Source organism: Brachypodium distachyon, chromosome 3, assembly GCF_000005505.3.
Source record: "Brachypodium distachyon strain Bd21 chromosome 3, Brachypodium_distachyon_v3.0, whole genome shotgun sequence".
Taxonomy (NCBI): domain Eukaryota; kingdom Viridiplantae; phylum Streptophyta; class Magnoliopsida; order Poales; family Poaceae; genus Brachypodium; species Brachypodium distachyon.
In genome coordinates this window covers 33,344,047-33,371,238 of record NC_016133.3, presented here as the reverse complement: position 1 = coordinate 33,371,238, position 27,192 = coordinate 33,344,047, and the positions used below count along the sequence as shown (strand labels likewise).

The window sequence follows — 27,192 nt, the reverse complement described above, 5'->3', positions numbered from 1 at the left end:
ATATAGGTGATTACTTGGATGTGTGTATGTAGCCAATGTTAGTCTTGATCCAATCCGTAAATAGAGGTGGTTACTTGGATGTGTGTATGTGGCAGAGGAACCGGAGCAGAGCAAAGTGGAAACGTTTAAAACCAAGCCCTTCTCGAGTGATTATAAGAAGGGCCGGGGTGCAGGACGTCAAGCTTTGCCATTTGGGCGAGAAACAATCGGAGGAGAGAGAGACAGAGAGAGAGTCAAAAGCTAAAAAAAGCACCCGAGAAATCTAGTGGTGTAGCGGGCGAGCGCTCCGTCCCCTCCCCCTTCCTCCGCTTCCCATCGTACCAAAACAATTTCACCTCACGCCCCCGCCTCCTCTCCCGGCGTCGACGACCCACGAAGCTTCCAGAGGCTTCTAGGGCCTCCCGCCGCCGCCGTTCCCCCGTTCCTCTCACGGATCGCCGCCTCCGGCAGCGGCGAGGGCGGAGCTGCGCGGGGACGTGGTGGGGGAGGACGGTGCTAGGGTTTGTGGCCGGGTCAGGGCCGCGGCGGCCGGCGCTCGTGGAGGAGGAGGATGCATATGATGCGTCGGCTGAAGAGCATCGCCTCTGGCCGTTCCTCCGTCTCCGATCCGGTGAGAATGCCCCCCCCCCCCCCCCCCGCTCTCTCTCTCTCTCTCCCGGTCAGCGGCTCGACGGCTTACGCAGCTGCATTTGGTTCTAATGGCGTGAAACCAAACCGTTGTTTCGTTTTTATGCGATGTTAATCTCGCTCGACCCAGCAACAAAGTGGTTCATTCGTTGGCTCGCATGTTTGCCATTCTGTTCATGTCGTTAAAAAACGTACGTAGAACATATTGCGCTGTCGGATGGCAAATGCTTTAGTTTGCTTGAGTTGGAGTTGGCATTGAACTTGTTTGCGCTTTAAAGATGACGGCTTGTTTGCTTCTGCTATTTATTATTTGTCCAGTTGGATTAAAATGATACAAGTAATATATTTTTTAAAGCAATGCTGTAGGACAAATATTTATTTCCTAATATGTACGATCAATGCATTTTATATGTTTATGAAGGGATTTGATTTTTCATTCCATCCCGATAGTTGTTCTGTAGCTTACTTGTTCATTGGTTATTCACACGAAAATAGTTGCCAAAAAGTTTCTGCATGGATCAACCAGTGGCTTACCATATAACTATCCTCATTGCTTATGTGTTATACTGTTATGTCTCACAATGCAACCATGGTCTATTAACATCCCAAGAAGGCTTGTGGCGATGATAGGCTTTATAAGTTGCACAAAATCACAGAATATTGAAAAGGAAATGTATCCTCAGCAAGTTTTTTTGTTGTTGTTAAAATGGTATTGTGCAGTGTAATTGCTGATTGGTGGATACAGTTTGTTATTTATTGCCTGGGACTGCTGGAAAGTGACTTCCATTGTTGCAAGATCTATTCATTTCAAACTGACATAGCTTTTAGCCTTCTACTCTATGCTTCTCCAGTTGTGAACACTGATTTTAAAATTATTTGTTCCTGTCAGGGTGGTGACTCAGGCTCAAAAAGGCCAAAATTTGATCAGGAGGGATCAGGAGATATCGTCATTGAACCACAGCTATCTGACGACAAACCTATGCATCTAGATCAAGAATCATCATCATCTCATAGAGATGCTGATGCAAGCACATCTACTAGTATGAATCCTGCTAAAACTGAAGAAACAGGTGCAGATCTTCTTCCAAAAGGAATGAATGATATGACAATAAGTGATGATAGAGTTGATGGCCTCACTGATAAGGTTATTTCCATCTTTTACCCATCACTTGTTGATCTGATGCCGTTTCTTATTTTGATACTCATGCGATGGTTTTTCTGATCATAGGATGCGGAAGGGGTTATTGTTAATGGAAATGGAACAGAAGCAGGTCAGATCATTGTGACAACAATAGGAGGTCAAAATGGGAAGCCAAAGCAGGTGATGCATTAATCAATGTCTTCATTACTTTCTCATAAATGTTCTAGCGCCGGATACTATATAGTGCATATGTGCAGAAAATCTCTGTGTGTTCTGTTTTTTTGTTGATATATACTCTGACAGTAAGAATCACATTGTGATGCCTTCTATGGCTATGACTTATGAGCAGTGTTATTTTTCCTGATAGCTGTTTATTGTTGAAATCTTCATACGTTCAATCCTTGGAACATTTGTCAGCCCAATAATGATGTTACTAATTCGCTTATTGTTTTTCAGAAGGTCTCATACATGGCAGAACGTGTCGTTGGGACCGGTTCATTTGGTGTAGTTTATCAGGTGTGTTAATTTGCCATCTTTTGCTCCCATATGTCACGGCACTTTCTGTTAGTTATTATTTATAATGCTGGGGCTGTGAAGTCATTGATCATATTTATTTTGACAGGCCAAGTGCTTGGAAACTGGAGAGACTTTTGCCATTAAGAAGGTGCTGCAGGATAAAAGATATAAGAACAGAGAGCTTCAAACAATGCAATTACTCGACAATCCAAATATAGTTCAGCTAAAGCATCACTTCTTTTCGACAACTGATAGGGGTGAAGTGTACCTAAACCTTGTGCTTGAATATGTCCCAGAGACAGTTTATCGTGTCGCCAAATACTATAATCGGATGAACCAGCGTGTACCCATACTATATGTTAAGTTGTATACATATCAGGTTCGTGAAGATGTTTCATTGCACTTTGTAGATTGTTTCGAACAGTTAGTTTTGGTGATTCTCAAGAACTTGTTTGTTTTTATATCTTGTCATAGATGTGCCGGGCCCTTGCATATATCCATCGAGTTGTTGGTGTATGCCATCGAGATATTAAGCCCCAAAATCTGTTGGTAAGTTTCATTAAACTTCTTTATTAGGCATATATTCTTGCTTGCAATACAAACCGTGCAGTATCACTTCAGCCTTGCAGCTTCCCTCATGTGATGATGTGACTGCCAACAAATGTTTCTTAATCTTGCAGGTCAATCCTCATACGCATCAACTTAAGCTTTGTGATTTTGGGAGTGCTAAAAAATTGGTATGCTTTCTTTCACTTATGTTGTTGGTATTTTGCTTCTACATGTATTTGACAGTGCACGGCCCCTTTTCAGGTCCCTGGAGAGCCAAACATATCATACATTTGCTCGAGGTATTATAGGGCTCCTGAACTAATATTTGGAGCTACAGAATATACAACAGCAATAGATATCTGGTCTGTTGGTTGTGTACTAGCTGAGCTTCTGATTGGTCAGGTATAGAATCTCATTCTAGAACCTCAGTTTTCTTCCAGCCTAGTTTGTAAGTTGAGGTCATGCTCATTTGAACAAATACACTTATTTATCTTAAGAGAGGTACTTGGGTTTATCTGTTATACCTAGAAGGCCTGATATATCATAGTATACATAAATCAGCAAATACTGCATAAGTCAAGATTTGTTGAATCATACATTTTTGTTACTCCCTCCGATCCATAAAAAATGTCGCCCACTTAGTACAAAATGGGCGACACTTTTTATGGATCGGAGGGAGTATCAAATTCATTGGGAAGTCCTTTCTAGAGGGCTATTACTTGCATGGGGAAAAAAATCAAGTTGATAGTGACTGTTCTATGGAAGTCCTTTGACCTTATGTTTTTCTCCCCTGAACTTGGACAATTTGCAGCCTCTGTTCCCTGGAGAAAGCGGTGTCGATCAATTGGTGGAAATAATAAAGGTTTGTATCTCCTGCCAAATCATCAAATCCAGTTATGTAGATGGAAGACTGAAATCATTATTCCTCCCCCTATTCTAGATTTTGGGTACCCCGACAAGAGAAGAAATCAGATGCATGAACCCAAACTACTCTGAATTCAAATTCCCTCAGATAAAAGCTCATCCCTGGCACAAGGTTAGTGGTTCTCTAATCAGCATGTCAATTAGTCTAGACGGTGTAACCTGCTCACCTAATTTTCTTCTACATTTAGCTTTTTGGTAAGCGCATGCCACCTGAAGCAGTTGATCTTGTGTCAAGGCTACTTCAGTACTCACCAAATCTGCGCTGCACAGCTGTAAGACCTTTTTCAGACTGGAGTCATTTGAACCAATAATTAGATTGTTGACCAAGTTCTCCCTAAAGTTAAATTATTATTGGCGCTCGTGGATACATCTTTCAGAAGCAATAATCTGAAGCATTAGTTTGACTTTAAGAAAGTTTCATGTTGTCTTGCATTTATGAATCATGACCCTACCAAACTGGGGAATAGAATAGCAAAGAACTCTGAAAACGTGTGTACTGTTCTGATCGAACATATCTGATTATCCTCGCAGGTTGATGCTTGTGCACATCCATTCTTCGATGAGCTGCGGGATCCCAAGACCTGCTTGCCAAATGGACGGCCACTGCCAGCTTTGTTCGACTTTTCGGTGGCTGGTAATATTCTCTGATGATCTGTTGAGTTTTTTCTACGTCCTTTGCCTCTTTTCTTTCTTTGCCTTGCATAACCATTTGGCACGGTGGGCTGCAGAGCTAGAAGGCTTCCCTATTGAGCTACTCCACCGGATCATTCCTGAGCACACAAGGAAGTGAGGAAGCGGCTGGAGAATAGACCGTGCGTGCGAGACGGGCAAATGCCACCAATACCTCGTGGATCTATCTGGAGTAGACTATCCCACCGGCCCAGCCCTGCGGGGCTTCTAGAGAAGGGCAACCGGGCCATTTGCCCAGGGCCGTCCCACACTGTTGTGGGGCCTCTCTTTAATTGTATGTGTTTTATGTCGTTTGAAAGAATAGTATATCAGCTCTTTTCCAGTCTTCCTCTTCCCAGTGAAGCATGAAATGATGGTATCTACTGCTTCCATGGATCTCAATGCCAGCAGGGTGTTCATGAAAAATACTCATCGAAGCACACTTCTCGAGATCCCCATCGGTAGCGATTCAAAATCCAGTCCCCTACCTGAGGCTTTCACGATAGAAGATACCTTTGACTTAGCCAAGTTTCTGACAGATGCGTTTTACGCCATCAAGACAGCACAAATATATATGCATTGCTTCTCTGCAAGTGCAATAGATGCCAGCAGATCTGGTATTGACGAGTTGCATGTGAGGCCTCCAATGTGAGGAGTTTGTTTAATTGAGACTCCAATGAAGAGAGCAAGTGTAGTAAGTAGCTCAATGAAACCTCAACAGAACATGCGTGTCGCTTATCCGGGACCGGGAGACTCTGCTAAGGTCGGTGTCTTGGTGACGGGTTGGCACATACGGTAGTGTGGCGATGTTTTCCATAGGAATTGTATCGCACTTTATAGGAAAATGTTCACTGAATAGTAATTGTATTGCACTTTATAGGAAAATGTTCACTGAATAGTACACAGTTGTCTTCGAGTAAGCTTCGATCTTTGGCGGTTCCCCTCGTCTCTCACGGCAGATCTGGCGTTGAGAGACTCTGCCGTGAGAGACGAGAAGAACCACGGATCACCGTCTGGCATTAGTTTTGCTACCTTCTTTTGTTAAATTTGTGTGTTCTTCTCGGTGGCGTCTTGGCGATGAAGACGCCGTCGTCTAAAAGATTGGTGTCCTGCCTCCTTTTGGTATAGGCGTTACAACCTATGTCATGTAGTTAGTGGTTCTCGTGACACGTTTTTTCGTGTTTTTGATATTTTTCTTTGTTGATTCATTGACGGAGAAACGGTTTTACAGCTTGTCTTGCAAGGGGTATGTCTCCGGCCATGGTGCATTCAATGATATTAAGTTCTCACCTTTTGAGGTGGACGGCTCATGCGGTTCTTCAAAATCTTTGAGGTTAGTTCAGCTTGTGCAAGCGTGGTATTTTGCATTTTGTCAACGAATTCGTGTGGAGAAGCATCAAGATGCGAAGGATGGATCAAGAAAAATTTACTTTGAAGGACTACAATAACGCTTTTAGTTTTATTTAGTATATGTGTTGTTTTGTGTCCGTTCGTGTATCGATCTATTGTACTACTTGTTTCATAAATCAATAAAGTCAGATCGTTCTTTAAAAAAAAAGGAAAATGTTCACTGACTATCTCTTGGACAGATTTCTATTATTCCTTCTGTCCAATGTGACACAATTTTGTCCAAATATAAATGTATTTATGTAAAAAAAAATCTAAATACATGTAAGCGTCACTTGAATGAGTATTTCTTTTAAGGTGTAATCAACACCGTCTGGTGTAAAATCCTTGTGGTACTATCTAGTCATGCAAGATGGGGGAAAAACACGGCACGTCAACTATATTTTTACCTTCTATTTTTGTGTTTCTTAAGTCATGCGGATACGAAACAAAGAAACCTGTCGTTAGAGGTGAAAAAGGTGATCCCGAGGGTACTCTGACCCTGCCTAGTTCAACAAAATGAACTACAAATTTAAAATCACATTATTTAAAAAAAAATAGTTCATTTGTTTGAACTAAGCAGGTTTAAAGGGTAGGGTACCTTGAGGGTCACCTTTTTGCACCTCTACCTGCCATTAATAATATCTTGGCGAGACGTATGAGTGTGACATGGACCTACATGTCACTCTCGTAGCCAGTGATATTTTCCGGCCATTACATTCAGAAGGTTTGGCACTGTGCTCGCTCAAGTCACATGAAAAGAAGCAAGTCAACCGCACCACACACACCTATCAGCATGGATGATGCGAGGAGTCACTCGGATATTCTTTTTAATAAACACGATGGAATGCTTACCTATGGACCCACCGGTGAGAGTGACTTTGTTTACATAATTTAACAGGTCCAATTGGGGTGATCTTGGACCGTACAAGTAGCTCGCCAACAGCCAACAGGCAGCAACCGCCGTCTATCAGACAGACTATCAGTCTATTTCAGAAACCTGATCCACGTTCCAACTTCCAACCGGAGAAACTTGTCCCTACCTCAGCTTTCTTTTTTCTCCGGCCCACGTTCCACATCGTTGGAGGGCCAAAGTGACAAACCTGCGGTCCGTAGATACTCCCTTGTAGGCTTGTGGCGATTACAATCTGGCTAGGCAATCACACACTTCTGTGCGTTTGTTGCACGAAAAGGACGGCTGATCCATATAGAGGCTTACACCTCGCATGTAAATAAATGTATATTACAGTGAAAATAAAATGAACATAATCCTGCTGTCGAAGTCAGTGTTGATCAACCGGCTGAGTGTCTACATTATATATCTCGGACACTAGAAGTACTACACATCACTAGTCACCACACAAGAAAAGAGATGCCATCTACAACAACTTTGTTTTTACAGATATTGTTAGGTAGTATTGCCAATCAGATGTCGACGACGCCTTTACTGAATTCACACAAAGTAAACAAAAAGATGAGGGAAATTTCAATCATGTGGCTCATCTTCCACTCATCATCCCAGGAAACCAAAAAGATGAAAAAGGTTTGGCACGTGATTGCTATCGTCTAAACCGCCAGTCACTAAGCACAAACACACCTAACATATGATAACGTCCACGCACGGTGCTGCTCATTTATGTGGTTGTAATGGGCTAATGGCATATCAGACATGCTAAAAAGGGATATTTTCAACAAAAGACAGTAACGCCACCGTTCAATCTTGTACTCCCTCCGATTCATAAAAGGTGTCGCCTACTTAGTACAAATTTTTTACTAACTTAGTACAAAACGGGCAACATTTTTGAGTAAATTTCACAGAACCACAGGTTTTGAGGCAGTCTTCTCACGGGGCACTGGTAGATGCTAATCTGTTCACAGAATCACAACTTTTGTGTACAATTGTCTCAGTCCACCCAAAACACGGGTTTAATCTCGTTTGACACTATTTCTTACAGGTGGGGCTCGCATGTGAGGCGTCACATCTTTTTCATGAGACCCCTCGTCTTTTTCTTTTTTTCTTCATTGCTCTTCTTTTTCTACGGCGGGAGCATGAGAGGCGGTCATATAGCAGCATACCATGTTCGACGGGATCTGCTTGTGCGGATTAGAAAGCAACATGCCGCCCGCCGTGCCGCACTGCTGCCTCGCCCGGCCGCTCGCCGTGCTTCCCTGCTGCCCTGCTGCTCTGCCCGGCCGCCCGCGCCGCGCTGCTGCCTTGCCGCCACGTCGCGCCGCCGCCTCCCTGCCCTGCTGCCCGCCGCGCACCCGCCCCCACCGCCGCCCGCTCCGCCGGCCTGCTGCCCCGACACCCGCCGTCTGCGGGCGCGCGCCGCCTGCTGCCTCGCCGTCGGCACGTACCTTTACCGACCCTATTCCCGGCAGAATCGAGGCCAGCATAGGCACCCGAAGTCCGCCCGCGTGGCTCGTGCTCCGCAATGGTCCGCCCCGAAATCGAGCATGGCTTGTGCTCCGCCCGGGGATGGTCCGCCTGCTGCCTCACCGCCCGCGCCACCGGCCTGCTGCCCCACCGCCTACTGCCTCATCTCCAGCACGTGCCTTAACCGACCTGATTCCATGGCTAGTACAAGAAGACGCTCACCATAGAGGAAGAAGAGCGCATGGGGATAAAAAGAAAGAGGTGAGGGGTTCAATGAAAAAGATGTGATGCGGGGGCTCGGGCAGGGTAATAGAATCTGAGCTGACGTGGCACCTAACGTGCGGGCCCCACCTGTAAGAAATAGTGTCAAATGAGTTTAAACCCGTGTTTTGGGTGGACTGAGACAATTGGACACAAAAGTTGTGGTTCTGTGGACAGATTAACATCTACCAGTGCTCCGTGAGAAGGCTGTCTCAAAACATGTGGTTTTGTGAAATTTACTCAACATTTTTTAGGATCAGAGGGAGTACTATATACAATTCCTTATTTGAAGGAACACTAGTGAGCTTGCACGTGCAACGCACGTCTCCACAATATTTGTTGTTGAATTTAATTTCTATTCGTTATTATTGTTTTCTCGTTGAACCATTAAAATTGTTGTGAATCTGTAGCAATGTAAAACTTGCGCGTGCAACCAATAAAATCCGCGAGCACATAAATATATTATAATTAGGTATAGAAATATTAAAGCTCGGCATAAATTGGAAGCGATACTTAAAATACAAGTATTTAATGTAACGCCACAACGTCACTTCTGGCAGCTCTCTAATCTTCTAGATTGGCCCCACATACCAACACATGTCTTTCTAGCGCACTTTGTGCTCACTCATGCGCTCATGGGAGAAACTTTCCGATCAGTCACCCATTCTCAAATTGCCCTTGGCCAAGCACGCCCTGGGAGAAACTTTCCGATCAGTCACCTATCCTCAAATTGCTCTTGGCCAAGCATGCTTATCTTTGAGGCTTTCGGATGGCCTCCCGAAAAAGAAGGTATACCTTGTTGATATGAGATATTGTTTACGACTTCGTTGAATTTGTACTTCAAAATATGTACCAAAAATCGTTGTCTGGGCTTGAAACCGTCCTACACCTGCGTCATAAAAAAATTATGTGCAAAGTTGGTACAAACGAGCATGTAGAAAATACTTGGCGTCGGTATTGGATAATGTAGCCTTTCACCGTAGCAATTAGCTACTATGTAGCCATCATCAGAAAAGCCCTGTTCATCATGTCATGCTAGAAGTGGTGCCTACATAGATAAAGAGATTTTAGAATTCTGCGGTAAAAAATTAGCGAGTAAAATTGGGAACTAGAAATTGATCATGAATGTTTCAGGCCGTAGCAATTAGCTGACTGGTATGCTTCATGATCGCACGTACGAAGTATCAAGAGGGAAGTGAGCGCCGTATGCAAAACTGAATAGTAACTTCAGATGCAAAAAAGCGAGTTTAGAAAAAGACACTTTGAAGCTATCCTATTTCAGTGAAAGCTTATATGTGGAAAAAAAGTAAGGGCTGCAGGTGAGGTGTTTTTAATGCAAAAGGAGGACATCCATTTTGCAGCACCCTAGATTGTGCGGAATGTGGCATTGTCCACACAACATAGCAAGTAAATTCCTTTGATCCGATACCAAATGGAGTTGCATTTGTGAGAAAATATGAAAACTAATAATTGGTCAAAGGTAACAATCTAACAATAAATAGCTAACCAAGGTGATACTACACTGCATAATAAAAACCAGACTGTAAAGTAAGCACTTATATTTACCTTGTTCTCCTGTGCACCAAAGTTTGTCAAGCATTACTGTATGACATGATTCACATTAAGGTCATTGACAAGATGCAAGCATCATAGAAAACTTGTTCTGCTGCCAGTATACTTGTCCAAACTAAATCACAATATTCTCAAATCAATATATTGGTTACAAGTCCAGTTACTTCTACTGTCAGGAACATAATGCACTTAATTGTTTTGAAGAGAAGATCATTACCCATGGGTTTATAGGGAGATTTTCACCAGCTTCACAGGGTCCTCGGTCAGTACAGCGATGATCCTCAGCCTCTGCTCCTCATCACAAACATCCAGCAGCTTCTGTACGAGATAGTTAGCAAAAGAGTTGGTCATAAGCTTCTGTACGAGATAGTTAGAGATTGTTGTGCTCCATACATGCTATCGACTTTATCTAAACTCTAAGGCAAGCTACATAGAAAAATAATTAGAAGTCAATTGCAGGAGAGTAGTAGCTTTGGTGGTGTTCAAATTTGAAGTCACTAAAGGATCTATATGTTTGATTTGATCATCATACATGATATGACAATTTCTTAATACAGTTATTATGAAGATGAAACATACAACTAACTCCATTGATTTGTATGTTGCACCAGTTGCAGATTTCTTGCCAATAACCTGTAAAGAGATATCACCAAGGATGAGACATCCCCAGTTACAATGAGTAAATACCAAGGAGAAGAGAAATTTTAGCAAAACCAAGATTATTTTCTGGCTTGTAAAATCAGATCCATCACAAGTAAATAAGGTGTCATTCTCCGTCTAATACAAACTTGATAGTTGGAGGTACCTGAAAAATAAGCTTTAAAGATGAAACACCATTTTCTTTTACGAAGTCGAAATCTGAAGACACGCAGAAACTTAAAGAGAACTCTATCATTTTACTGTGTCTTGTCCTCGGATTCCGGTAAATAATATGGATCACTTTGCTACCTTTTTCCAGCATTGGGAGAGGAATTCTGCATGGTCTGTTTTCTACCCTTGAGAGAGCATGGCAGTGTGTCAGCTAGAGTTGCACAAGTGCAGAGATAAACTTGCCCACTGCACGCAAATAGTCTAATTGCAACATGCAGAAATTGAGGGCATATGTCAATAATAAAAACAGACAAAGAGAGTTAAATTAAAAGCCCCACAAAAAAAGAGAGTTAAATTAAAATCCCCACAAAAAAAAGAGTTAAATTAAAAGCCCCACAAAAAAGAGAGTTAAATTAACAACATCAATAAAGGATTGGTAACAATACTAACAAAGATAAATTTTTGGTGGTCATAATGCTTGCCTATTTAACTCTCTGGGTCATGAGATTATCCACCACACAACGATATGCCTTGAGTAACAACATAGAAGAGACAATAATTTGAAGCTGCATAAAAATTTGTTGCCTGTTGGCAAAGCTAGATAAAAGTAGAGGGCAATTGGTGACCGCAAAGCTAGCAAACCCATAGGTAATAAAAGTAGAGAGTATTGGTGCCAGTACACCATTACAAAGCTAACAAACCTATTGCTATATGGCTAGGCCAACCAGCTAGGGATGACCCGCTCACTCGAACGCTGTCGGTTCTTTAGAAACAAGTCATTCTTCATACACTTTTCTCCCAAACATCTACATGTTTCTTCACATAAACTTAGCATTGCTCCTGAAGCTCCAGAATCCCAAAATGTACCAATATGTACAAGTATTTTCACTGCTGCTGGTAAGATGGTGCCATCAGAAAATGAGAATCACCTATTTTTCACCTCAGATTTACATTTGTTCACTCTAAGTCTTAACTATGACAACCACTTGTTAACCATTGAAGGAAAGATTTCAAAGCAATCATGGATTAGTAATAGTAAATCTTGAGTGGATATTGTTAAATTAAGGAAAAGCATTGTCCTTGTAACTTCTCTGGTACTCCAGAAATCAACCAAAAAAAAAACTCATTGCAACAACAAATCTACCTGCTGCTTCCTGATTATATTTCGAAAACATATGTGTTCGTGTGTAGTATTCCCGTGCAGGCCTAGCTAAGCTTCAACCTAATTTGATTGGTCCCCTGCAATAATAGACGCATCTTGAATAACTCAAACTCTATTATGCTATTCTACACTAAAATTGAAGAATGAGCCAACAATGTATTGATTAAATTTGATCCACCTATACTGTTTTTTTATATTGACAGGTTGACCCAAAAAAGGTGGCCACCTCTTCAATCAATAATAGAAGTGCATATGTTCAGCAAGCATCTTCGATAGTGATATGTTCAACACGTTTGGACTCACCAGGTATCAAAACGGACGGGCACGACGGAGAAGTGGGGCAGCGGCGGTGGCAGGGCGAGAGGACTCGGCGTCGGGCCTGGACGAATCGGTGGTGGCGCCTGCAGGGGCAGAGGCACGGCCGCGGGGGTCAGAGGCGGAGGGGCATTGAATTGAACCAAGAAATTGATGGTTGACGGGGTCCGAAGTTGGTAACCTCGAAGGGGGCCGGAATTGCTAACCTCGATGGGGAGGGGGGGAGATCACAGGGATGGCGAGACGTCGGGGTCCCAGTCGCGACGGTGGACAGCGGGGGCTCGCGATGGCGCGAGGGAGGACGGCGGACGACGAAGAACGACGGGGTCGCAGCATGGAGATGGCTCGGGCTCGCACGAGCGCGACGGCGGACGGCGCGGGGGTGGCGAGCGCGCGCGGGCGAGGCGGGCTGAGGACGGCCGAAGAAGGTTCGCGGGCGAGGCGGGCTGAGGCGTGGCAGAGGAGGGCTGCGGAGGGGAGGCGGCGGCTGCAGCCTTAGTGGAAGGGAAGGAGGACGGGGGTGGGCGTGCGAGTCGGGGCTGAGAATAGAAAGGGAAAAACGGTTTGGGAGGCTGAAAGATTCTCCTGCGGGATGGAATTTCAGCCTCAATAGGTAATCACTAAGCGCACACGGTTAGCAAGTAATTTGTGTTTAGTGAGTCTGATTGTGAGGCTATTGGTACTCTGTGTTCGTTTAGCGGGGTGGACGTTGGAAAGATCATGTTCGTGCCTTTATAAGTAGTAGAGATGACTGGAAACACGAACCTGCAAAACATGCTAAAAGGGATTTATTTTATTACTCTGTTCAACAAAGGATGTCTCAATTTTGACTAAATTTGAATGCATCTAAACACTAAGTCATGTCTAGATACATTCAAATTTTGATAAATTTGAGACATCTTTTGTTGGACGGAGAGAGTATGTATTTTGCCACCACACAAAATTTTATTACGGAGTATGTTTTTTTGGTTATCTCGTCTTTTCCATACTTCGGTCACATGATCTAGTGCTAAATTTAGACATGGAAGTTGCGAGGACATCCTTCTCCTGTGGGAGATAGCAATGAAAACATGTTGTATATTCCTCGAAAAAAAAAAACATGTTGTATACGAATGGGCATGTGGCCGGTGGCGAGAGCGAGGGCATGCATGTGGCCTAGGTCAGGTGAGGGTGAGGTTGTTTGTTCTTGCGCACCTGGGTCAACACTCGTACAGAACTTATTTGCACTTGTATTTCAGGTTGCATGACTAAGAAAAGGCACATCACATCAGAACTTCTTATACCCCTACAAGCATAGCCTGAAATGGACGACAATTTAGCATTTTACAATATTAGTTTAATCATGTTTAGAACAAAGAAATGAAATATTATACCTATTTCTTCTTCAAAATAAAATATTCAGTGTTCGAGGCTTTTAGGCCGGAAGGCTGGAGCTTGAGACCAACAATCCCACATCGATCGGACCAGGCTTCCCATGCAAGCTCTCATTGGCGAAGCTATGCGTTGAGCAGTGTGGTCAATTGATCACACAACTTTCTAGCAAAATCATTTAATATAAGTGAAAATTCATGTTAAAGTACATAAAAATTGGGTAAAATTTGTGGATGCTAATATATTTGACATCACGCGTAGAATCCTGGCACCGCCATTGCAAGCTCTAGGTCACACACATAATTGAAATACACAACCATTCTAAAAATGACAAAATTAAGCTGATGCCAACTAAATATTTATTAGCTACCTTTCATCCATAATAAGTGTCGCTGATTTAATACAACTTTGTACATTGTACATCAGAAACACTTATTGTGGATCAGAGGGAGTATTTGTTTGCATTCTTGGGAGGCCACTCCGTTCCTGTTGTATCCTTTAAGAAACCATTGCATTGTCAAATTCTCACATGTCATGATTGCATTCATTAGGGATTTGCACAAAACATCTTGTAGTAAAACCATACATCTAAAACCAATCATATATTGAATCAATGTTTTGAAAAGCTTTCTTGTCCTTCTCTTATCATCCCCGTACCCCCCACTTCTGAAGTTTTGAGACCCCAAACAAAATACAAGGTGCTTTTACATTTTGTTACCATACATAACTTTCCTTATGTGTTTGACATTATATCGTTTTAAGCATACACTTTGGTGCCATGGTCTATTAGTAAATGTTAGGACACATATTATTAGGAGAGCTGTGAGGAAATCCTTCTCTTCTGCTCTTTGTGTCATCCAGAGAAAAGAAAACAATAAAATCACACAATATGATTGTGGAGAAGCTTATTTCACTTGTATTTTAGTTTGTTGTCTACAACATCTTTGATTTTATCGATTTTCTTCCTCTTAGCTAAGGTAAGACAAATGGAAAAGCCTCTACACAAATCTCCAAAATTATAGGTAGCCTGTAAAAGAAGACACCCTACATCATCGCAAATGCCTCTACACAATGTGACAAAAGTTACAACATGCAACATTTAGTGAAAAAATAAAATAAAAAGTATTAAAATAATCAAATCTATACATCTTATAAAGCTAATTCATAGGTTTCATGGGGTTCTACCGTTTCTTTGCATTCTTGTGCGGCCACATGGGCTGCATGCTCCATGCCTCCTCCGTGAAATCCGTATTTTCACAATTTCTGGCTTCTCTGCTTCTCCACCCGTTACATTTATAAGATGTTTTGCAAGTTAATTTAGCTAGCCATTTTTTTTTATTTTTGAACAAGGGAAGGGTCCCGAAGGTCTTGGAAACTGCATTACTCCATTACTCCATTAGAGCAGTGGGATTACATTTTACAGGGCGGATCTCAAGATAAACAAAAAATACAACATAGTCCTCACTGTTTTGCAAAAAAGGACTCAAAGAGAAAGATTTAGATTACAATCGATTCCTTCTCCACCGTTCTTGCGCTGAGACTTCCGGGCATGGCAACATGGACCGTCGCCGGGGACAGCACCACTTGGGATGAAGCAGGCGTGAGATGCCATACTGGAGTCAGATATCCTCCCTTTTGGCACATCGGCAGGGAGGAAGATAGGGTTGTAGTGCCTGACAACAGTCAGCACCAACCCATGGAGCAGCTGCTCAAAAGGCCAATGGATGCAGCATCTTGACAGAAGAAAGAAGAGAGATGCAGCAATCTTGGCACTGTTGGGAATGAGCTCCAACGAAGAAACGGAGATGCGGCTTCACCATTATTGTCGAAAGAAGAAAGAAGAGAGATGGGAGCAGGGAGCGATGAACATCGCCATGGGTTGTGGAACTCGGAAGAGGCACAGGCTCCTACCAGAGTATCTCCATCGCTACCAGCCGCCTCGCCATCACCAGGGTTGGTTGAAAGAGAGCACAACAGTAGAAGTTGGAGCACAAATCCGGCTTACTCGGCATCAAGCCAGGCACCTCTAAGGCAAACTTACATGGATCTACAAAGGGGAGGCGGGATCCGAGCGCCTCCCCTCCTCTCCCCACACCGGCGGAGCCGATGGAGAAGAGGAGGAGAGGAGGCGTCGGGAAGACGTTGGAACGAGAGCACAAACGGGAGGTTGGGAGGAGAGAGAAAGAAAAGAACCAAATGAGCCCTTTTTTTCAGCCAAAATTTATTAAACACACGTAAAAAAAGACATCACATGGACTGAAATCGGTATCTTTCTCACTTATCCACTGTTCCGTCCGTTAGATTTATAACATGTTTAGACAAGTTAATTTATCGCTTTGCTGGCCAAAATTTATTAAACACACAGAAAAAATACATAATTGTATTTACAGGGACTTGTGCTATAAATCCGCCGAGGCATCTTTCCGTAAATGTAAATCCGTACACATTCGAAACCAAGAGTATATAAATAAGATGATTAGAAAAGGCTTCTTCTCCTGTCCCTGCCCCCCTTCTCCGGGCTTCAGAAAATTTGAGACCCCAAACTGAAGAAGCGAAGACGACCCCCTCCCCACTCCACCCCCCAAATTCCCGCAAATTACGAGCGCGCCCCTTCGCCGCCGGCGAGCCCACCGACTCCTGGCTCCGTCGATCCGTTGGCTCGAGGCGCCCGGCCCTCTGGTTTATCCGAGGCCGCGGAGACGCCACTCGCCGGCGAGGGCGAGGGGGGCGACGATGGGGAACTCGCTGGGGTGCTCTGCTTCGGGCGAGCGGTTGGTATCAGCCGCGCGGGACGGGGACGCCGTGGAGGCACGCATGCTGCTAGAGCTCAGCCCGGCGCTCGCGCGCTACTCCACCTTCGGGGGGCTCAACTCCCCGCTCCACTTCGCCGCTGCCAAGGGCCACCTCGACGTCCGTGAAGCTTACCTGTGCTGTTATTTATTTGCGCAGTTTTCCTGTTCGATTTGATCAACGAATTGGGGTTTTGTTTGGCTTGTTTTCAGATTGTGACGATGTTGTTGGAGAAGGGTGCGGATGTGAACGCGCGGAACTACTGCGGCCAGGTAGATCTTAGTTTTTTGTATCATTTCATGGGTAGAAATCCAACGAGTGTAAGATCTCTCATGTCATGTTTCAAGAAAAAGTAGTTTGAGGATTTAATTCTTCTGGTGATTTATTATGTTGCTCTGCACAGAGATATGATAAAGACTTGATCTTGCAATCTGGAAACCTCCCAAAAATTGAGTTCTCTTTTTATGCTTTCGTAGTGTTCTGCTCCGTGCTTGACACATAGGATGAATTATGTGTTACCTTCCGATTTATTTCTACAATCTTTATCTGTTGAAACGTTTGGCTGACGATTTCGTTTATTTGGATGGATGGATGAAGACTGCATTGATGCATGCGTGTCGTCATGGACACTGGGAGGTAGTCCAGATGCTTCTGCTCTTCAGATGCAATGTATGCCATTTGTAGTACGGTGTTTCAGGTGTGTTCCATTTCTCCCCCGACATAAGGAAGGTGCTGACTACTTTTTGTGTTTGGGTTGCTTTGAAGGTTACCAGGGCGGATTACTTGAGTGGTCGAACTGCGTTGCATTTTGCAGCACATGATGGACTTGTTCGGTGTGTAAGGCTTTTACTTGCTGATTTTGTCCCAAGTTCATCCTTGGAGGATAGTGCCTCTTCAGTGGCAGATGGTGGTGATTGTCAGACGATAAGCGGCAGCAGTCCTAATTCTTCACTGGGACTGAAGTTCAATGAACAGTACGTACTGTCTAATGTCAATCTACTGTTACAACTTAATTTAAATAACTAGCAATTAATTGTATAGTGTGTTTGTTTCAGGGCTCGTGCGAGGTACATCAACAAACCTGCTGATGGCGGTGTTACCGCTCTTCACATGGCAGCTTTAAATGGTCATTTGGATTGCATGCAATTGTTGATTGAATTAGGTGCAAATGTCTCAGCAGTCACATTTCCCTATGGAACTACATCAAATCTAATAGGCAAGTGATGGTTCTTAGTTCAGACGGCATGCTGAAGTAATGTAATTTTATTATCCAAAAAGAGTTAATTAATTATGTGCTTATGGATCAGGAGCTGGCAGCACTCCCTTGCATTATGCGGCCGGTGGGGGGAATCAGGAGTGTTGCCAGGTAAATTACTTCATATAGCAGCATTGCTTCCTTGTGCAAGTATGATTTCTCGGATGTACTTCTCGCATAATGGATTGTTTTCTTCTGACATCTGTCGATCCCATTATATGGCAGCTACTTCTTGCAAAAGGAGCTAGCAGGTTGACACTCAATTGCAATGGGTATGAATTTGTTGTGTAATTTGTAATACAAAGTGGTATTTCAAAATCTTAAATTGACATACAATAGTCACTGTTGATCAAATTAAATTTATCAGCTCTACTTTATACTAACATGCATCCTGTTCTTTAGGTGGCTTCCTCTTGATGTTGCTAGGATATTTGGACGGCGTTCCTTGGAGCCATTACTTTCTCCAAATTCACACTCAATTATCCCTGTAATTCAGCCATCGAGTTATCTTGCCTTGCCGCTCATGAGCATACTTAATATAGCCAGGTTAGTGCATGACAACTCACCAATCACTACTTATCGATTTTGTTTGTTAAAGTAAAATATAATGGCAATCCATACTTTCCTGAACAGCAATGACTGCTGGCTTTTAATACGTGATTCTATGCTTTTCAAGAAAGCAAGCAAAGATGCAACAATAGCAATTTCATTCGGCCTCCTGGCTGATCTGGCATTTATAAACATGGATTGGACTGGGGTGCGACCATTCGTGCCCCAGTCCATATTGTGCAAACGTTCATGCCCCAGTCCATATCACGGGACTGTCCCAAGCTTCTTCCTGGCGATGCTGCTGCCTCCCCTCCTCCCCACAACCACTTTCTCTCCTCTTGCATAGCTGCGTCTCCACCTCCTCCTGCTCTGGCCATCCACCGTCCACAGCCGCCTCCTCACCCACTGCTCCTGCTATCTGCTGCTCCACTCAGGCTTTGATCTAAGCCAGGGGAGCACCGGTGTTACACGTCTGGATGCCGGTGAGCCCGAAGGTGTTGCTGGAGCTCACCGGTCAGTTCTCCCCTCCCGTTTCCTCCTTTCCTGCGCTCTTCCACCCCTTCCTTCCTCCCTTGTTCCTCCTATATCTGAGGGCAGCGGGGTGTTCGTTCTCACACCAAGTCATTTAGTGTGTTCCCACACTATATCATGGCATCAATTATAGACGTTTATGTTAAAGATGCAAAATAAGAAATGTAACTCTTGGATCTTTCACTTATGAATTTTGTTCCTTGTTTGCAGAGAATTTGGGTTGCAACACACTATATCCTCTGTGGATGATAGCGACCTTTGTGCAGTTTGCCTGGAAAGGTCTTGCTCTGTAGCTGCTGAAGGTGTGATCTTGATCTGTGCACATGTTGTACACTTATACATTATTTCCTCACTTAAGAACTACATCTTCCCTACATTTTTTATTGAAGAATAACACTATGCATCTTAGCATTTACAACTTATTATTCTACCTGGCAAGAACACGTGAACTGTTCAATTCTACCATGAACTCAAAACACTCAATGCCGAGAGTTGCTTTGACAAATATACCTTGCTGTAATGATAAATTTAGGTGATCAGTCAATGGCATAGTAATCTGAAAAAGAAGCTCAAATTTCTATAAAAAAAAGGGCAGCCCGGTGCACGTAGCTCCCGCTTGCGCAGGGTCCGGGGAAGGGTCCGACCACTTTGGGTCTTTTGTACGCAGCCTTTTCCTGCATTTTTGCAAGAGGCTGTTTCCAGGTCACAAGGCAACAGCTCTGCCGCTGCGCCAAGGCTCCCCTTCCTCAAATTTCTATATCCTTCCAATTATTTTTACGTAGGAAAGGCTCAAGTGCATATGATACCACCCTTTAGTGAATTACCTTATTTCACAAAATGTTAGAAAACAGTGATAATAGAAGAGACATGAAACCAAATATGAAGTGACTGATAACACTTGTATAACCTGAACATTGCCCTTGTCGAGTGATTTTAAGCTTTCATGGTATGTTCTTTCAGTAAGCTTTCACTTAATCACGTACATACATTACAGTATACCACCAGGTGAAAAATGTAATGGTGGTATCCTAATATTACATTCTGTTCTTTCAGGCTGTGGTCATGAGTTTTGCATCAAATGTGCTCTCTATCTTTGCTCAACCAGCCACGTCTGTGTTGAGTTCACAGGCCCACCTGGGTCGATCCCATGCCCTCTCTGTCGGAGTGGAATAATGTCATTCACTAAGTTACCGGGCACACCGACAGAAGGGCTTAAATCAAGCTCAGCACTCACATTTTGCAATCCATGCATCCTGAACACCCGATCTGTGGACTCGCCAGCAACTGTCTGCAAAGCTGAAATCAGGCGCAACCGTGTTGCAGCTGTCTCTTCCGAGTTAGTCTGCCCACTCACCTGCAGCCCGTTTCCCTCGTCCGCCCTCCCAACCTGCAGGTGCAGCGACGATGATCCATGCGGCTCTACAGAAACACAGGATGGCTCTGAAGTGCAATCTCCTCGCCCCTCGCATAGCGCAAGTACGGAGATGGATAAGAGTAGTGAGCAGGATCTTGATCAGACCACCTGCTCGGGCATGTTCTGGAGTCGCAGAAGCTGCCAGAGGGAGCAGCAGTGCAATGCGGAAATCAATGCTTGATCCTTCTCCTTCCTGGTTGTGAATATATTTGGATTCATAGCAGCTCAATGTGGGAGATGATCAGCGGCCATTCTTTCCTCCCCGGCTGTGTTCCTTTTTCTCCTATTTACAGCCAAGATTTTGGTGATCACACAGCTTTTGGCTGCTGTAGTTTTTACTGTACTGTAACATGGGGTTACATCTGTTTGTGTTATTTCATATGTGCCTGTGAGTCTAGATCAGAGCTTGAAAATATCAAGTTAGTTACTGTTCTTTGTAGCTGTATGTAATTTTCAGGGTTTGGATGGGGTTGTTGATTTGATTCTGATGATAAAATTTATGTAAAGTGACATCAGATTACCATCTAATGATATATACACATATGCCATGATCTCTTCAGTTTCTCAGTGCAGTACAGTAGGGGCTTAGTTCAGTTCACATGAAATGTGTTCATTCGTCTTCTGCATTGCCTCTACAGTTTTCTACCTACAGAAGACCAGTCATCCTTCGTTTTAAGATGCACAGACGCTGCCCGTGGTGTTTGAGCTGTTATCTGCCGGTGCTGGCAGGAGCGTGCTGATGATCCTGTCGCCGAGCCCTGGCACCGCCGACAGGAAGTGCCCCACCTCAGCGAGCTCGTGATAGCTGATCCAGCCAAGCCGGCGGCAGATGTGCCGCTGCAGCTGCACCGGCACGACGCCGTCCTCGTCACCCTGGAACAGGTGCACCGGGAACGGCGGCGCCTCCTCGAGATCCATCGGCTCGAACTCTGTCCACCGCCCGAACATCACGGCCATGTCGCGGTAGAACGACTCCTGCACCCCCTGCTGCGTCGCCAGCTTCGCCTTCTGCAAGACACACCACTAGCTCTTAAGGATCACCGTTGCTGTTGCCGCCATGGCGGATGGAGCGGAACAGGGAGTGGAAGGTTGGAAAAGGTGACGGATCGATGGAACGAACGAACCTTGTGGAAGATCCCGGTGGAGAGGGCGAAGAGGCGGTTCTTCTCGTCGAGTGCGTTGGGGAAGGAGCCGGAGCCGGAGACGACGGTGGAGGTGGGCAGCCACGGCTGGCGCATCCACCAGTGCAGCATCCACGGCGCGTAGTACGCGACACGGAGCGACCACTGGTCGCCCCGCGGCTGCCTTCGGTACAGCTGCCGCGCCAGGCCCCTCGGCAGCCCGCCCCAACGGTAGTTCACCACGGGCGCCATCATCGCCGCCCCGGCGAGCCTGTGCGGGATGTACCTGAACGCCGCCCACGCCGCGTGGCAGCCGAGGGAGGAGCACACGAGGTAGAACTCGTCCCCGAGCCCGAGCGCGTCTGCGACGTCCTCCACGTCGAGCGCGGCGCTCCTCAGCGACCGCGCCGGGTCTGGGTCGCTCTCGCCGTACCCGGCGCGGTCGAAGGACACCATGTACACGCCCAGGGCCTCCAGCGTGGCCGGGGACGCCCGCGGCGAGTCGGCCCGGCTCCCCGAGAAGCCGTGCGAGTACACCACCTTGAACCGCGCCGCGGCCAGGCTCACGCCGGACTCGGCGTACGCCAGGAACCGCCCGTCGCGCGTCCGCACCCGCGGCGCCGTCACCGGCGGCCCGCCGGGGGAACCGCACGGCGTCGGCGGCGGTGGACGGACGGCGCTCGCGAACCACCCCGCCGCCATTGCCGCCGCCATCAGCGCCAGTAGCCCCACCGGCGGGCTCCCGTTCCCTGCGAAAATTACACACGCACCACAACATCATGCACATGCATGCATGTCATCGATCGATCACAAATGGCTACATTTTTCTTGTTAAGCTTTGCATGCAGAATTGCAGTGTCCGTGTGCTTACCTGTAGAGGCAGCTGCCATTGATGCTGGAGCTGCGAGAGAATCAGATGGATGGCCGGCGTTGATGGAGGAGGAGGAGGAGGAGGAGGAGGACAGCTATAATGTGTTTGGTATGGGCCTATGGGAGTATGGGGTAAGCCAAAGCTAGTGCTAGCTGAACAGTGGTGTCACTTTGCTGAAGGAAATCAGGAATATATGTTCTCCAGTGGAGGCCAGGCCAGGCCAAAGACGTTTTCAGTTTCGAGCCAACCTACCAACGTCCTTTGCATATATGCAGTACTGGTCACTAGGCACCAAAACATCTTCACCTGCTACTAATTTGACAGGGGTCTTCACAAGCACAGCTGACAGGCTCTGTTTTCTTTAGTTTTATAAGATCTCTCTGACAAAACAGACAAAACAGAGGATTTTACAGGAAAAACGTTTTCCTACGAAATTTGGGTGAGCTCTAACGTCATGTGATTTTTAAGACGTAATGAATGCACCATCTCTCGAATCAAGTAACACATAATTTTTTAAATCAGCCTTTTTCTTCGGTGACCGTTGGGTCATTTGTACTATAAACTCTTCTAAAAGGCAGGCTTTCTGTCTAGGTTAAGGAAAACAAAAACCTATCTGAAGTTATGTCCTTCAATTTTCTAAGATGGTTTCACTGAAATTCGTTCCTACCAGTGATGTAAAACCATTTTGCCTTCAGTCTAACCAACCATGGATCATGGATGCAAGTGGAGCATGAACCTGGTGATAACTTATAGTTATGAAATTGTGTATGACATAAGTGATGATGTGTCTCACAAAAAAAAGCTACACCGACTGTTGCTTTCTGTGGGGGATGGTGCCACCAAGAAGCAGTTTCCTGTCTCTCCGGACTCCTTTTCTCAGAAGTATATATATGCAGCCCGTCAAATTTGTAGTTGGGTGGGTGAAGAAGTGTGATATGGGAGAAGAGAGATGAACAATCAATCTCCTCTGCCCTCTGGCATCTCATGTCAAAGTACCTTTACGGGAGGTTCTCACCAACCCCAGTCGCTGTCCAATGTTGACAGAGCACGTAGGCTGATGCCTAATGGCTAATGAGTGGATGATGATGGCCTTCTGAGGTCTGTAGTGATCTAGGTTGGCAAATAGTACTTTTTTCAGAAGTTCCTTGCTTCATTCCTCTTGTACAGAACCTTGCTACAGAGCAAATCAAGAACCCGGGGCACCCTATGCTGCCCAACTTGAAAGATGAGAAATGAGGTTTTCATGCCACTAGCTCTAGGGTTCCCACCTCTCGATTGAATTCTCAGGCCTTCTCGATTCTTTCCAGGAGTCAGAACTGATTGTAATGGTGCCGCGATGAACAGGGCATTCAGAGTACTCACCAGATCGAGCGCGAAAACCAGGTGAAATGAAATAATTATTGGTCAAAACCCGATATATCACGGAGGTAGTAAATGTGAGTGATATAACACCACATGTGTCCCGTACATGAGATTTACGTTTGAATCAGTTCTAGTCATTTTGTACCAAGTTGTGAAACTGCAATAGTTTTCATTTATACGTGGGGATGGCACTAGGTGATGATGTCTCACAAAAAGCTACACCTGGCGCCGTTGCTTTCTACGGAGGATGGTGCTACCAAGAACCAAATTCTGATTCTGCGGAGTCCTTTTAGTCCATCATATTTGTAGTTGGAGTAGGTGAAGAAGTATGAAACGGAGAACAAATGAACAATCGCCTACTCCCTTTGGCGTCTCATGTCAAAGTACGTTTCTCGAATCTTCTCACCAACCCCAAATGCTGACCCATTGAGAGAACCTGTAAGCCTATGGCCAATGAGTGGATGATGATGGCCTTCTGGGGTCAGTAGTGATCTTGGTAGGTAGTTAAAGACTTGTTTCAGAAGTTCCTCGCTGAATTCTCTGGTACACAATAACCTTGTCAATGCACACTGTGTTGTGGTCAAGGTGCAGCACTACTTGACCAGACTGCTTTACTAGAATCTCTCTTTAGACTTTGTTAACTAGCACCTATAGCCCTTTATCTGGAGAAAAATATGGTAAAATCAAACTTGGGAGTACAAAAAAAATTCTCAAAATTATACAATACTCCATATTTTCCAAATTATAAGATGTTTAACTTTATCCTAAGTCAAACTGCTTAAATTTATATTCTCGCAAAAAAAAACTTAAATTTATAGAAAAATTCACCAAAATCCACAACTCTAAATTCGTCCTATTAAATTTGGCATGATATATATATCTTCATAGTGTACTTATTTGATATTTTAGATATTAGTACATATTCTATAATCTTGGTCACTTTGTTTTTACCTAGGACAAAGTTAGAACATCGTATAATTTGAAACGAAGAGAGTATATACTTATATAGTGATTTTTTTTAAAGTATATGTTGGTTGAATAATTCTCAAAATTGTATATAGTGTACTTCTATAGTGAATGGTATATATTGGTAATTCACCTATGTGATAATTCGCTTCCAATTTTTGATATATTGCAGTGTTGCATGATTGTATTCTTCTTAACATCCTCAGAATACCAAATCAATTAGCACCGTCAATGGAAAGAACTACTCCATTTATGTCAAGCATGCAGTGTTCACATTTTAAGTGAAGAAAGAAACGGCTTTATCCGGCTTACAAATTTTGAAATTATCTGAATTACAAACTGTATTTTTCCTCAATTGTGACCGGGTCTTGTTGGCGAAGAAGTCTACAATGTTTCTGTATACCAACAATGATTTTGTCAATGAGAAGAAGTAATCTTTGCCATTTCGTCAATGACAAGAAGGGATCTTTGCCTGAAATTCAGTGGCTCCGGTGGCCAGTTATATAATTAGTATTCACAATCAGTGGATAATAATGTTAACTTCTCACTTTTGAGGGCTTCTTGGCAACATAATTTTCCAGTACAGAAAAGTTAAAAATGGAAAAGACAGAATCTAAGTTCTGCCGCAGGTGATGTCCACATGTATAATTAGCATCAGCAACGAAGGAAACATTCTACCGTAGTTCCGTGACTACATCTACTAGTATTTGTCTTTGTCTTGTCTTACTGTCGTCTGCTCAATTACTGAAGAGTGTCCGGAGAACGGTGTCGCCGAGCCCGGGAACGGCGGAGAGGAAGTGTCCGGTGCCGGGGAGCTCGTGGTACTTGACCCACCGGAGGCTCCCGGCGACATGGCGCTGCAGCACAACGGGCACGAGCCCGTCCTCGTCGCCCTGCCACAGGTGCACCTCGCACTCCGGCTCCGGCAGCGCCATGGGGTCGAACTCCCACTTCCCGAACATGACCGCCATGTCCCTGTAGTAAGACTCCATGATCCCCTGCTGCGTGGCCATCTCCCTCTTGGCCCTCAGCGTCCCGTCGGCGGCGAGCGTCCGGCGGACCTCGGCGTCGCGCTTGTTGGGGAGGTGCGTCGTGTTGGAGGCCACGGTGGAGGTCGGCAATGGCAGCCAGCTCTGCTCCATCCACCAGTGGAGGAGGCCCGGGGCGTGGTGCGACACGCGGAGCGCCCACTGGTCACCTCGGGCCTGCTTGCCGTACTCCTGGGCCGCGAGCTCCGGCGGGAACCCCGGCCACCAGTAGTTGACGACGGGGGCCAGCATGGCGGCGCCGGCGAGGCGGTGCGGGATGTAGCGGAGCGCGCCCCAGACGGCGTGGCAGCCCAGGGAGAAGCCCACGAGGTGGAACTTGTCGCCGAGGCCCAGCGCGTCGGCGAGGTCGGCCACGTCCAGGGCCGCGCTCTCGACGGTGCGGGCCGGGTTGGGGTCGCTCTCGCCGTAGCCGGCCCGGTCGAAGCCCACCATGTAGACGCCTAGCTCCTCGGCCACCTCCGGCGAGGCGCGGAGGGAGTCGAGGCGGGAGCCGGTGAAGCCGTGGGAGAAGACGACACGGAAGCGCGCGCGGTGCAGGGGCACACCGGTCTCCTCGTAGGCCAGGTGGCGCCCGTCCCGCAGCCGGACGCGCCGGGCCGTGACGGGCGGCCCGCCGGGGGAACCGCACGGCGTCGGTGCCGGGGGCTGCACGGCCCGGCACAGCCACTCGCCAAGCTGGCCCGCCAGCGGGCCCATCGCCGAGGAGTAGTACTGCGCCGCTGCCCCTTCAACCGATCGATCCATGTGAACGTACGGCCGATCTCGAGCTAGCTACTGTAGTGGCTACAGCCGTTGGGGCGTGATGTCCGCCTGTCCGGCCGCCCGTTCTTTGCTTGCCTCGGCGTCGGCGCTGTGTTAAGCTGGGATTGTTGGTTGATCTGGCCGGGGTGGTTAGGTGGCGAGCAAGCATCGTGGGGGAGTGTTTATATACTGGAGTGAGTTGGACCCGTGTGTGTTTGTGTGTGGAATGTGGAGACGTGGTCGTGGGATTCCGGAGTTGGTGGGCAACTTTGGTTGATTTTAATTTTATTTTTGTTCATTCTTTGGCTCGGGAAACGCGGTTTTACGGGGTACTTTTGGGCGCCGGTGCGCGCCGTTAAACTCACTCTCGGGCGACCCACGCCGAGTCCCCGGCCGGTGTACGGCCTGCTTCGTCCGTGCGCATGAGCTACCTGATCGACACTGCCTGTGGCTAAATGACGCCTGGTGCTACACTGCTAGGGTACAAAACCTCCGAGTTTTTGCTCGTGTGAGCTGCACGTGTATGGAAAGGAGCAGGCACCTCAATTCAACACTGCGCCCACTGATACACGACTATACACGTACACGCCCTCAGACGGGCAGCTCAGCCGTCCACGCATGCATATGCATGCACCGGCGCACGCACGTACAGACACGCGTACGTACGTATGCAATTTTTTTACCAGCGACGTAGTACGTGACGTGCAATTCATTCATGTCTGTCACGATGGCCGTCGTTTACTTGGGTGTCGCTCGTTTTCACCAACCTCTGGTACGTAGCCAGGTAAAGCGAAGGGCTTGGAAAATGGTCTCGGTCGCTCGCCGCTCGGCTCTCGGCGGTCCACTTGCAGGGCACGCACGCT

At 45.8% G+C, this 27,192-nt stretch overlaps 4 protein-coding genes and 1 long non-coding RNA gene across 7 annotated transcripts; 2 read left to right on the top strand and 3 right to left on the bottom strand.

Moving 5' to 3' along the window:
* The first annotated feature begins 205 nt into the window (after positions 1-205).
* On the top strand, positions 206-4,878 carry LOC100837498 (shaggy-related protein kinase alpha). The gene is made up of 13 exons (XM_003574169.4): positions 206-610; positions 1,517-1,771; positions 1,856-1,948; positions 2,225-2,284; positions 2,391-2,663; positions 2,759-2,833; positions 2,965-3,021; positions 3,095-3,235; positions 3,645-3,695; positions 3,774-3,869; positions 3,946-4,029; positions 4,289-4,391; positions 4,486-4,878. Exons 1-13 carry the CDS (start codon positions 551-553, stop codon positions 4,545-4,547), a joined length of 1,410 nt encoding a protein of 469 aa, XP_003574217.1. The 5' UTR covers positions 206-550; the 3' UTR covers positions 4,548-4,878.
* A 4,125-nt stretch (positions 4,879-9,003) lies between these two features.
* LOC112271802 lies at positions 9,004-15,582 on the bottom strand. 2 transcript variants are annotated; one of them, XR_002965252.1, is made up of 3 exons: positions 15,569-15,582; positions 9,246-9,272; positions 9,004-9,143 (listed from the first exon to the last, which is right to left on the bottom strand). It is a non-coding gene; the product is annotated as an uncharacterized LOC112271802 (long non-coding RNA). The 2 variants fall into 2 exon arrangements; XR_002965253.1 differs by lacking the exons at positions 9,004-9,143; positions 9,246-9,272 and adding exons at positions 9,728-9,865; positions 9,988-9,991.
* Positions 15,583-16,168: 586 nt separating this feature from the next.
* LOC100837191 (probable E3 ubiquitin-protein ligase XBOS33) lies at positions 16,169-20,778 on the top strand. 2 transcript variants are annotated; one of them, XM_003574168.4, is made up of 10 exons: positions 16,414-16,590; positions 16,683-16,742; positions 17,068-17,139; positions 17,236-17,444; positions 17,526-17,686; positions 17,778-17,836; positions 17,951-17,997; positions 18,128-18,271; positions 19,016-19,107; positions 19,859-20,778. In XM_003574168.4, exons 1-10 carry the CDS (start codon positions 16,414-16,416, stop codon positions 20,398-20,400), a joined length of 1,563 nt encoding a protein of 520 aa, XP_003574216.1. In that variant the 3' UTR covers positions 20,401-20,778. The 2 variants fall into 2 exon arrangements, with proteins under 2 accessions (XP_024317561.1, XP_003574216.1); XM_024461793.1 differs by lacking the exons at positions 19,016-19,107; positions 19,859-20,778 and adding an exon at positions 18,359-18,751 and having other exon boundaries at positions 16,169-16,590.
* LOC100844686 lies at positions 20,748-22,910 on the bottom strand. The gene is made up of 3 exons (XM_003571933.4): positions 22,212-22,910; positions 21,344-22,089; positions 20,748-21,227 (listed from the first exon to the last, which is right to left on the bottom strand). Exons 1-3 carry the CDS (start codon positions 22,228-22,230, stop codon positions 20,892-20,894), a joined length of 1,101 nt encoding a protein of 366 aa, XP_003571981.1. The 5' UTR covers positions 22,231-22,910; the 3' UTR covers positions 20,748-20,891.
* Positions 22,911-25,012: 2,102 nt separating this feature from the next.
* LOC100836884 lies at positions 25,013-26,500 on the bottom strand. Its single transcript, XM_003574167.4, has one exon. The coding sequence runs from the start codon at positions 26,330-26,332 to the stop codon at positions 25,277-25,279; it is 1,056 nt and encodes a 351-aa protein (XP_003574215.1). The 5' UTR covers positions 26,333-26,500; the 3' UTR covers positions 25,013-25,276.
* Between the last annotated feature and the right edge of the window lie 692 nt (positions 26,501-27,192).